The following is a 12,549-nucleotide window of genomic DNA, read 5'->3' on the forward strand; positions in this document are numbered from 1 at the left end:
GTAAGATACCTAGGAATAAACCTAACTAGGTTTAAAGGTAAAAGATCTATACTCTGGAAACTACAGAAATGTTATGAAAGAAATTGAAGATGACACAAAGAAAGGGAAAGACATTCCATGCTCATGGATTGGAAGAACAAACATTGTTAAAATGTCTATACTACCAAAGCAATCTACACGTTTAATGCAATCCATATCAAAATACCACCAGCATTTTTTTGCAGAGCTAGAACAACCAATCCTAAAATTTTTATGAAAACACAAAAGACCCTGAATAGCCAAAACAATCTTGGGAAAGAAAATCAAAACTGGAGACATCATAATTCCAGATTTCAAGCTATAGTACAAAGCTGTATCCATTAAGACAGTATGCTATTGGCACAAAAACAGACACATAGATCAATGTAACAGAATAGAAAACCCAGAAATGGACCCACTATATGGTCAACTAATCTTCAACAAAGCAGAAAAGAAAATCCAATTGAAAAAAGATAGTCTCTTCAACAAATGATGTTGGGAAAACTGGACAACCACATGCAGAAAAATGAAACTAGACCACTTTCTTACACCATACACAAAAATAAATTCAAAATGGATGCAAGACCTAAATGTGAAACAGAAAACCATCAAAGTCATAGAGGAGAACACAGGCAGCAACCTCTTTGATCCCAGCCAGAGCAACTTCTTACTAGGCACATCACCAAAAGCAAGGGAAACAAAAGAAAACATGAACCAATGGGACTTCTTCAAGATAAAAAGCTTCTGCACAGCAAAGGAAACAATCAATAAAACTAAAAGGCAGCCTACAGAATGGGAGAAGATATTTTCAAACGACATACCTGAGAAAGGTTAGTATCCAAAATCTATAAAGAACTTATCAAACTCAACACCCAAAAAACAAATAACCCAGTAAGAAATGGGCAGAAGACATGAATAGACACTTTTGTAAAGAAGACTTCCAGATGGCCAACAGACACATGAAAAGATGCTCAACTTCACTCATCATCAGGGAAATACAAATCAAAATCACAATGAGATACCACCTCACATCTGTCAGAATAGCTAAAATTAACAACCCAAGAAACAACAGGTGTTGGCAAGGATGCAGAAAAAGGGGAACCCTTTTGCATTGCTGATCGAAATGCAAACTGGTGCAGTCATTCTGGAGAACAGTATGGAGGTTCCTCAAAAAATTAAAAATAGGACTACCTTACAATCTAGTAACTACACTATTAGGTATTTACCCAAAGGATATAAAAATACAGATTCAAAGAGGTACATGCACCCCAATGTTCATAATGGCATTATCAATAATAGCCAAATTATGGAGAGAGCCCAAGTGTCCATTAACTGATGGATGGAAAAAGATATGATACACACACACACACACACACACACACACACACACTGGAATATTACTCGGCCATCAGAAAAATGAAATCTTGCCATTTGCAATGACGTGGATGGAGCTAGAATGTATTACGCTAAGTGATATAAGTCAACCAGAGAAAGACAAATACCATATGATTTCACTTATATGTGTAATTTAACACACAAAATGGATGAATATAAGGGAAGGTGGGGGAGAGAAGAGAGGGAAACAAACCACAAGAGACTCTTGACAGACAGTGCACATGAGTGAGGGGCAGAGAGAGAGGGAGACAGAGAACCCCAAGCAGGCTCCGCACTGTCAGCATGGAGCCCGACATGGGACTTGAACTCGTGAAACTGCAAGATTATGATGTAAGCCAAAACCAAGAGTTAAATGCTTAACTGATTGAACCACCCAGGCACCCCATATCAATAAGAGACTCTTACTAATAGAGAACAAACTACAGGTTGATGGAAGAAGGGTGAGCAGTGGGCTAAATGGGTAATGGGCATTAAAGAGGGCACTTGTTGGGATGAGCACTGGGTGTTGTGTAAGAGATGAATCACTGAATTCTACTCCTGAAACCAATATTGCACTGTATGTTAACTAAAATTTAAATTAAAAAGAGAAAAAAACCCAATAAAATGTCACATTCATGACATTTTCATGCTTCATATTTCTTAATTGCACTTATCACTGAGAGATCATATATTACATATTTTTTATTTATCTGCCTTTTCTAGAATATAAACTGCAGAGGAGCAAGGAACTTTATCCTGCAAGTCTGAAATGATACCTGGCACATGGTACATGTAAATATATTTTGAATGAATAAATGAGGCTTAAATTATTATTCAAATTTTGCTCACTTTCATTAATAGTTTTTAATGGTCTTGGTGGTTTACACATCCATATTTATTTATTTACTTAACTGGCATTTATTTTATTTTATTTTTAAATGTTTTATTTATTTTTGGGAGAGAGAGAGAGAGTGTGAGCAGGGGAGGGGCAGAAAGAGAGGGGGACAGAAGATCCTAAGCAGGCTCTTCGTGGCAGCTGAGAGCCAATGCAGGGCTTGAACCCACGAGCCGTGAGATCATGACCTGATCTGAAGTCAGACTCTTAACCAACTGAGCACCTAGGTGCCCCTATCAGGCATTTATTTTATACTGACTGTGAGCTAGAGATGGGGGTGGGGAAAATGTGTTTCTAATCTTACAGAGGAGTTAGACAAATGCACAAGTAATACAAAGGCATGAATAAGTGGGAAAGGGCAAGAAATGTTGAATATAAGGCATAGCCAGGTCTGAGTTTGTGATGAGTTTCACTTAAGTCTTATCAGAAGGATCTCAGAGACCTGGAGCAAGCTCGGCTATGGCCCAAATGCAGAAACAGAGAGTCATTCCACCATAGGCCTTGAGGAAGTGACTTAGGACTTGGCTGAATCTCCATTTCTCCTTCTATCTTATGAGGTACTTTCAATAATTCATTAGAAAGTAACGAGATAGAGTTTTATAAACTCTATAAACTCTTGTTATGCTAACAAGAGGGATTTAAGTCTGCTCCTGAAACATGGTTGTTAGTTGTTTATCCCCTGGGTCTGAAGTCAAACCACTCAACAAGATACAAAGTTCACTTTAAAATCTTACTGCAATGATATCATCAGAATTAATTCAGAGTCCTGCGACAAGACAGCAAGACAGATGGTGGCACCAGCTTTTAAATATCATCCCAGAAGCTAGGAAGGCAGGGATGTTTAGCAACCTGTGAACTGACAAACAAGGAATTCATATAAAGAGGCACAGTATTGGGCCGCCTGGGTGGCGCAGTAGGTTAAGCGTCCAACTTCAGCCAGGTCACGATCTCACGGTCCGTGGGTTCGAGCCCCGCGTAGGGCTCTGGGCTGATGGCTCAGAGCCTGGAGCCTGTTTCCGATTCTGTGTCTCCCTCTCTCTCTGCCCCTCCCCCGTTCATGCTCTGTCTCGCTCTGTCCCAAAAATAAATAAAAAACGTTGAAAAAAAAATTTTTTTAAGAGGCACAGTAAAATGAAAGAAACAATTACTTAGGGGTCTGAAGATCTCACCCTTAGTCTGGTTCTGCTTTTTACTAGTTATATAACCTTGGGGAAGTTGTTAAACTGTTTCCTCATCTGGAAAATTGGGACAGTAATAGCTCATACTGTTCTTATAAAGATCAAAAACATAATACATGGTTTTAAGATTATTGTCTCTAGAGTGAAATATACCACAAAAGACTCTTAACTATAGAGGGTTGATGGAGGGAGATAGGTGGGGGGTGGGCTAAATGGGTGATGGGTGTTAAGGAGGGCACTTGCTGAGATGAGCATTTGGCGTTGCATGTAAGTGATCAATCACTGAATTCTACTCATGAAACTTAAAAAAAAAAAAGTCTCTAAATCCATTCTCTACACTAAAAAGATCAAGGACTCCTTGGAGAAATGGTTGATTCCAGGTCTGGGGCATAGAGTGTACATGATGAGCCTGGATGGACATCTTGGTTTACCAGAAAACAAGGGCATTCTCCATGACTACTAGGTTAATGCCAAAAGAACACAGGAATCACAGGAAGGAGCTCCCACTGGCCAAAGATGGAACAATTTGAGAAGTAAAAAATAATAAAAATGAAGTTGATCAAACACATTGACTGTGTTTTTATAAGATTCATGAGTTTGGGGCACCTGGGTGGCTCAGTCGGTTAAGCATCCAACCTCGGCTCAGGTCATGATCTCACCATGGCTTGTGGATTTGAGCCCCACATTGGGCTCTGTGCTGACAGCTCAAAGCCTGGAGCCTGCTTCAGATTTTGTGTCTCCCTCTCTCTGCCCCTCCCCCACTCACAGTGTGTGTGTGTGTGTGTGTGTGTGTGTGTGTGTGTGTGTGTCTCAAAAGTAAATAAACATTTAAAAAAAAAGATTCATGAGTTTATTCTCAAGAGAAAAAAAACATAGAGTCCATTAGCATCCTGAAAATCCATCTTTAAAAGGGAATTATGGGTACCTGTCTGGCTCAGTTGGAAGAGCATGTTACTCTTAATCTTGGGGTCATGGGTTTGAGCCCCACAATGAGTGTAGAGATTAAATAAATAAATAAATAAATAAATAAATAAATAAATAAATAAACTTTTAAAAAAATAAAAGAATTAAACATTTGTTTTGCCTTTCTTGTCAAAATGTATTTCAGGGTAACCAAATAGCCTAAGTCCATGAGAGAAAGACATCTAGCAAATAAATGTGGAAGAAATGACTGAATTATAAAATTATGATCTCATAGCCCCTAGTGAAATAATAGCAAATGAACATAATAGCAAATAAAGTAATGAACTATGGATGAAATCATTGGATAAAAGTTTATGTGGAACTTCACAATTTCAGGGAAAGAGTGTTACCATATGAGCCCATTGATCAGTGACAGCATCACTAAAGTTGGGACAATGAACTATTGTGGATCTCCTGTTGTGATACCAACACACATTACTTCCTAGGAACTTTTTCTTGCCCCCCCCAAATGGAATCTGAATATAAACAAACTTCTAGATTCAACCTCAATTTACAGGAAATATGGAAGAGAGAGGAACAAGTTAAATGACACCACAAAGAAGCAGACACATCCACAAAGTGGGACATTTTACAGGATAACTGACCCAAATTCTTCAACAAGTCAATGTCAGGGGAAAATGAAAAGGACAGGAAGACTGCCCTAGAATACGAGACTTCCAAGCAAACTTCATGTATAGATTTTGTATGTATTCTGAGGTCTTTTAGACAATCAGAGTAATTTGATTCTGGACTGCGTATTAGATAAAAACAGGACCAGTTGATTTTGTCAGGTGTGAAAATAACACTGAAGTTTATGTAAGAAAGGAGTCTAGTTTTTTAGAGCTGTATACTGAGAAATATAGGAGTAAAATGACATAAGATCTGCAGCAGAGGAAAACAAAGGGATATATAAAGCAAATATGACAAGGGGCACCTGGGTGGCTTGGTCAGTTAAGGATCTGACTCTTGATTTTGGCTCAGGTCATGATCTCAAGATTGGTGAGTTCAAGTCTGCAGCGGGCTCTCACTGACCGAATGGAGCTGGCTTCGGATTCTCTCTCTTCCTCTCTGTCTCTCAAAATAAATAAACTTTTTAAAAAATGTGACAGGTCTTGACAATTGTTCAATCCGCGTGATGGGATATGGGAGTTCACTGTTCTATTCTTTGCACTTTTAAGAATATCTTAGTATTTTCGTAACACAAAATCTAAAGAGTTTTTTTCTAAGATCATGTATGGGGGAGTAGTAAAAGGATAAATATTAGTTTCTTTCCCAACAGCAAATGTAAGACACGTGGGTGGAAGAGAAAAATCCCCTCGGTGTTTTATTAAAAACACTCTCCTGGGACTTGTTCATTTAAAGAACCACCAAGATTGCCCTGAGAGCGTGGTATGTAGGCCACGCCCCACCAGGGATAAGACTTCAGAGTGCGGAAGAAAAAATTCAAATGGGCAACAAACAGCAAGATCAAATATCTGGGAAGCACCCCCCCCCCCCCCCGGCCAACTTTTTTTTTTTAAGTAGGGTATTATTTTGATCTATTAAAAAGAAAATCCCCCAGGGGATAGCTGCAATTTTTGTGGGAAGACAATTATCTGGGCTACTTAAAGGCGTTCTTCGCAACAACTCCCTGAGAGAAGCTTTTAGAGACACACTAACTAGGTAATTAGACCTGGGAGTCGCCCCGGAGTGTAATGACTCCCGCTCCGCGGTGCAGCGGCGCCCCTCCGCTAAGAGGCCGACGTGGCCTTTTCCGGTGCAGTAACCCTGACGGATTCCTCTCTCCTTCGCCCCTCTCCTGGAGAACCCTTCCCCGCCCAGCGGATCCCAGCGCAATGTGCACTGACTGGCCGGACCCTCGGCTCGCGCTAAATACCCTGCACCGCCACTCCCTACTCCCGGCTCTCACCCCAAATTGCCCGCGCGAGGTTACCTCGTGTATTGTAGCCTAACTGCGGCACTTGAGTAACCGCGGATAATCCGAAATCGCGCGCAGTTCCGGGTCTTATAGCAGGCCGCGTGCCTTTTGCTTTATAATCCCTCGCTTAAAGCAATTAATTCACACTCCTTATCAAAAACGGGTACGGTGGAAAAGAAAAACAGCTAATGTATATATGGCCCTTCAAGCCATAAATACTTTCAACATTTTGATGAGTTTCCTTTCAATCTTTTATATAGACAGATCTTTAAAAAATACGCTACTGGGATACCAGAGATATTTCTTCAAAAGTGAATCTTTCACTTTACATTATTACTGAGCACTTTCTGATGTCATCAAACAGCCTAACAAAATGTTTACTGCTGATGAAAGTCCTCGAGAGGAACACACATTTTCTTTAAGTAGCCCCTTGTTGTTGACACTTGTAGTTTTTCATTCTTGACCGACATAAAATGTTCGGTCGGGTTTTGCCAAATGCCCCTCTCGCGACGGCGGCGGCACACAGGCCCGGATAGACTAAGTGGTCACTGTGGCGGGGGCTGTAAAGCAGAGGGCCACGCGCGACCACTTCCCGGCTCTGTTAGGTCACCAATAAGCTCCGCCCCCGCAAGCACAGCCAATCGAAACGCGGGGCGGGGTCTCCCAGAAGCGCGCGCGTGCGCCGGCCGGCGGCCATGGGGGACGACGAGATGGGCCCGGCGTTTCTCAACGCCCGGGCTCGGGTCCGGCAGCCTCCAGCCGAGGCGTGGCCGCCCGTGAGCTCCGAGGACGAGCTCTACGATTGCCTGGATTATTACTACCTGCGCGACTTCCCGGCCTGCGGGGCCGGGCGCAGCAAGGGCCGGACGCGGCGCGAGCGGGAACTGCGCGCCAACTGGCCAGTGCCCGGAGGCCACGAGCGCAAGATCGCGCAGAAGCTCCTCAACGGTCAGCGCAAGCGTCGCCAGCGCCAGCTGCAGCCCCGGGCGCGCACTCGCCTCGCCTGAGCACAGGTGCGTGCGGGCTGCACCTGGGCAGGACTCTGGGAAGCCCTGTGAGCGCCCTGGCCACCCGGGTGCCTCTCGCGTCCGCCCTCTGTGAATGCACCCGGGCACAGTCGCCTCCTTCCGAGGCTGCTTCGCGTTAGCGAATCGTAGCTGGACCCCCAAAACACCCACCAGATCTCTTGGCTGCAATTAGAATAGTGTAAAACTCTACCTTTTGGAATTTTATAGTTGGGAGAAGAAGGGTCTAGGAAACGCAGAAACATCTTAAAAATAGAAGAATTTACTTCCAGTGCGTATGCATGGGCTAAAGAGAATAATTTATTTCTTTTTTGTCAGTTTTCTGCAGGATACCCGAAGGCCTTGATAAAAGTATTTTCTCTGACTCCAGCTGTAACTGTGGTCGTAAGGGGGAGAATCCGTGTTGGTCAACATAACTTCTTTCCGACATCACTTAAATTTACCGCTCCAGTATCTTTTCCTTACTGATTGTTAATTAAGTAACATCCAAGTGTCCAAGTGGGTATGCCTTTTTAGGGTTTTTAATTAAAAGCAAGAATGGCATTTTAACTCTTCTGGTTTTTTTTTTTTTTTCAGTTGCTACGGTAACTCGTTTCAAATATACAAATATTTGAGTTCATCTTAATGTGTAATAGGGGGAGAACAAAGAGAGGAATGTGTGCAAGATTTCAACCCCCGTGTGATAGATGCAGTGTGCAGGTTTAATATTTGTTTGCCAGAATAGGAATATTTTAAGTTGTAAGAGTGTGTACTGAACGGTTGCTAGATTCTCCGCACTGCTGATCCCACAACAGTCCTTTCAAGTGGACGCTGCTGTCTCCCATTTTGTAGAGGGGATTCTGAGGCTAAGGAGTTCAAATCACTCTTCAGAGGTCATGCAGCTGGTTACAAAGAAGACCAGGTATAGCAGATACTCAAAAGCTTTCATTCATTCCGCCATCACAGTTTTCCTCTATTGTACACCATATTCTGTGGTGCAGTACCACCCACAAATTTCAGCTCCAACGATGAGAGTTGAGATGTGGTTTAAAAAGTAGGCAGAATATACATCAGGGTGGTTGTCTTTCTCTTCAGTCTGCATTCCTTAGGCCTCTGCACCCAATGGTGAGTCCTTGGTTAGGAGAGAAGGATGGTGCGTACTGGAAGGAGCAACCTGAATTTTAATCTTCTGGCTGTTCATCGCTGTGGCATTCAGCACCCTTCTGAGGTAACTACTTTCAAGTTACACCAAGCCTCGAGTTTCTCATTTGTGAAATGGAATGATACTGGATTACCTTACCACACTGGATTATAGATCAAATATATAAAACATCTCACACAATTAAGTATGCAAGAGGTACTCAATAAATAGTAACTATTTTTAAGTTTACAAAACAGAATCCTTTCTCCTTCCTCTCTGGTCAGTCTTCAGTTCTTTCATTCACTACATTCATTCTTTTAAAATGTCTCCAGATGGTGTGCTGTAATAGGAATTCTGGCTTTGGAGTCAAACACCTGTGTGAACTTGGGCAAATTGCTTAAACTCCAAGTATCTGTTTCCTTATCCACAAGATGGGGATAAAACAGTACTTACTTAAAGAGTTCTTGTGAGGGTGTGGGGTGCCTGGGTGGCTCGATGGGTTAAGCGTCTGACTTTTGGTTTTGGCTCAGGTCATGATCTCATGATTCATGGGTTTGGGCCTGTGTTGGTCTCTGCAGTGTCACTGCTTGGGATGCTCTCTCTCTGCCCCTCCCCCATGTTCACTTTCCTGTCTCTAAATAAATAAACTTTAAGAAATAGTTTTTGTGAGGTGTAAATAAAATAATACATGTAAACCTCTTAGTGCCTGGTATACAAAGGCACTCACATGATTGTTGTATATGTGCTGCCTGAGTGAGCATGGCACTCACATCATTAGTAGTATTCCCATTGTCACCGTCTTAGCCTTCGATTTTTTTTCCTTACCCCTATTCTGCTGTGTGTCACGCACCATATGCAGATTAATCTTCCAAAGACCATTTTATTTATTTTTCAAAAAAAATTTTTTAATATTTATTTCTGAGACAGAGCATGAGTGGGGGAGGGGCAGAGAGAGAGGGAGACATAGAATCTGAAGGAGGCTCCAGGCTCTGAGCTGTCAGCACAGAGCCCGATGCAGGGCTCGAACTCACAGACTGAGATCATGACCAGAGCTGAAGTCGGACACCCAACCGACTGAGCCACCCAGGCACCCCTCCAAAGACCATTTTAAATATATAAAAACCCTCAATGACTGCTCTAATCCTATAGGATAAAAAGCCTAGATTCCTTATATTGTCCTGGAAGTCATCTCTTGGATTTTCTTAAATTTTGTACCAAAACTTCCAAAAACATACTCTGGATCTTGACACAGATCTTCTGTCCTCCATATTTGATTCTGCTTTATTTCAATCTGTGCTGTCCTACTTACCATGCCCTTTTCCCCTTTGTAATTTTAATCTTTCTAAAACAAATTCCACCTGTACTTAATTTTAAGTGCCACTTTCTCCCTGAATCTTTTATCCACAGTGAATAGCCATTCCTTTGAAATCCTTAGAACTTCATAACCACTTAACCTCCTAACCACTTGTTTATATAGTATTTCGTATTTTTAGATCAACAGTTAAAAATTCACTAACTGGTTCATTCTTTTTTTGTCTGGTATGTGCAAGGCACTGTAATCATATGTCTTTGTTAGCCAAAGGAAAAACTACATTTAGAGTGTAAGGACCTTAATGTCTTAAACATCTCAGTTCCTACACAATTCTTGCTGTAAAGTACAGCATGCCCAGACAGACACAAGCCATGTTAAAGCAACACTTTATTAGATGTTCTAACTAGATTTTGCTCACCTTAGATACTAGAACCTTTACAGTTTAAATATAGTAACTGTAGAAATTGTGTATTAGTTACCTATTGCTGTGTAATTACTCAAAAACTTAGTGACTTAAAGCAACATATCTCAGTTTCTGGGATTGCAGAATTCAGAAGTGGCTAACAAGGTGGTTCTAGCTTAGGGTCATGAGGTTGGAGAGTAATTAGGCTCCACTTTTTGAAGGGAGTGTCTAAGAATCTGTGGATGTATTTTAAACCACCATGGTATGTTTAATTAGTTTAAGGATGTTCATTTTAGACAAATTGGAAAATATGACCAAACAAACAAAAAAAAGGAAATCACTACCCAGGGGATAACATCACTACTTGAGTGTACATAATTCCAGCCTTTAAAAATACATGAACTTTCTCAATATAATCCTACTACGTATACTACTTTGTAATTGTTCTTTCCCTTGATACACTATGAAGATACTTTTCATGTCAGATATTCTTTCATAATACTTTAAATAGCTGCATAGCATTTCATGTGTATATATCATAACTTTATTTCTGTATTGTAGGATACTTATTAGTTTTCCCTACTTAATGGAATTTGTTAAATAAACATCTTTATAGCTAATTTCTTTCCATATTCATGAGTATTTCTTGAATTCCTGGATTTCTGTGGAATTTCTGGAACAGATCTGCATAATTTTAAAACTTCTGGTATCTACAGCCTAATTTGGGTAAAATTTTATTGTAGTCATCAGGAGTCCATTCATCCAGATGTCAGTATCAAATATCTGTAACAATGCCTGCAAGAGTTCTTTGTTCAAATTTTGATCACTGTGAATTTGTTGAGAATGACTGAAATCACTATGGAATGAGAAGTTGTTACATACATTTTACTAAAGAGGGAACTTCAGCATATTTATCCTGGCCAACTACAAATGATATGTAGCAGAATTCTGAAATTTTTTTTCAATTCCTGTTTTTATTTTTTTTATTTTATTTTTTTTATTTTATTTTTCAACGTTTATTTATTTTTGGGACAGAGAGAGACAGAGCATGAACAGGGGAGGGGCAGAGAGAGAGGGAGACACAGAATCGGAAACAGGCTCCAGGCTCTGAGCCATCAGCCCAGAGCCCGACGGGGGGCTCGAACTCACGGACCGCAAGATCGTGACCTGGCTGAAGTCGGACGCTTAACCGACTGCGCCACCCAGGCGCCCCCCTGTTTTTATTTTAATTTTTACATGTTCTTAATCTGTTTTTGAGTAGAGGTAATATATTAACTGTTTCAGAATCCAAAACATAGGAAATGTTTTCAGTAAAAGTCCCACCTTGTGCTACAGCCACCCAGTCCTACTTCCTGAAGGCAACTAACAGTGTTTAGTGTTAGCAGTGTTAACAGCTGCAGATAGTTTGTGCATATTAATAGTCTTTTCTCTCCATGTTACACAGCACAGTACATTCAATTCTGCCTCTTGCTTTTTTTCTCTTGACAGTTTCTCTTGGTATCTTTCATACTAATAATAACAGAGAGGCTTTTTTATTCCTTTTTATAGCTGCATATTGTGTGATGTGCCTTTTTTAAAAATCAGTATTATACTGACAAGAATTTAGGTTGTTTCCAATCCTTTACTATTACAAAATAACCTTGTACAGATACCTAATATTCTCTCCTCAATGTAAGAATTAACAACTTAGCCAGGTATGATTAAAATTGTCTCTGTTCTGGATACCTGTCTTAATTGTCCAAAGTTATGCTCATTCAAGCTCTTCTGCTAGGATGTCCTTTATATAGGGCTCCTTTACTCCATCTCTGCTTATGAATTATCCAAAGGCAAGTACAATGTCATATCATTTGTAAAGCTTTCATTATAGTTCTATGAAAATAAAACTTTTTCACGAAAGGTTACTGCATTATTTACCCTTCGGTTCCACAAACATTCTGCTGTTACTGGAAACAATGTGCTTTTACTGGAAAAACTACTAACCTCTGGTGGAAGGGGAAATTTTCTGTTTGACATCCTAGCAGAAATGGAGGGTCCACCTTTCCTTTTCTCCTCCATAAATCCCATCCCATCCCAAGGACCTTCCCATGAAGCCGTCCTTGAAATACCACTAACCAACTTTTCCACTACTGCAGAGGCCCTAAAACGTTACTGTTATAAGTATGTCACATCGACAATCACTAAAACATACAACCGTGGGGCCTTCGCAATTGCTGTTCCCTCTACCTGGAATGCCATTACCCTTGATAAACATTTTGTTTGTTTCCCTGCTTCCTCAAGCAGTCTATTCAAATACTAACTCTTCCAAGAGTTCCTGCCCTCTCCAACCTCTAGCTCCCCATCTCA

At 40.8% G+C, this 12,549-nt stretch overlaps 1 protein-coding gene across 1 annotated transcript; it reads left to right on the plus strand.

The window, feature by feature from the left end:
• Positions 1-6,999: 6,999 nt before the first annotated feature.
• On the plus strand, positions 7,000-7,920 carry NUPR2 (nuclear protein 2, transcriptional regulator). Its single transcript, XM_043559906.1, has 2 exons — positions 7,000-7,359; positions 7,690-7,920. The coding sequence occupies exon 1, from the start codon at positions 7,042-7,044 to the stop codon at positions 7,351-7,353; it is 312 nt and encodes a 103-aa protein (XP_043415841.1). The 5' UTR covers positions 7,000-7,041; the 3' UTR covers positions 7,354-7,359; positions 7,690-7,920.
• Positions 7,921-12,549: the final 4,629 nt, after the last annotated feature.

Source organism: Prionailurus bengalensis, chromosome E3 (genome assembly GCF_016509475.1).
Source record: "Prionailurus bengalensis isolate Pbe53 chromosome E3, Fcat_Pben_1.1_paternal_pri, whole genome shotgun sequence".
NCBI classification, from domain to species: Eukaryota; Metazoa; Chordata; class Mammalia; order Carnivora; family Felidae; genus Prionailurus; species Prionailurus bengalensis.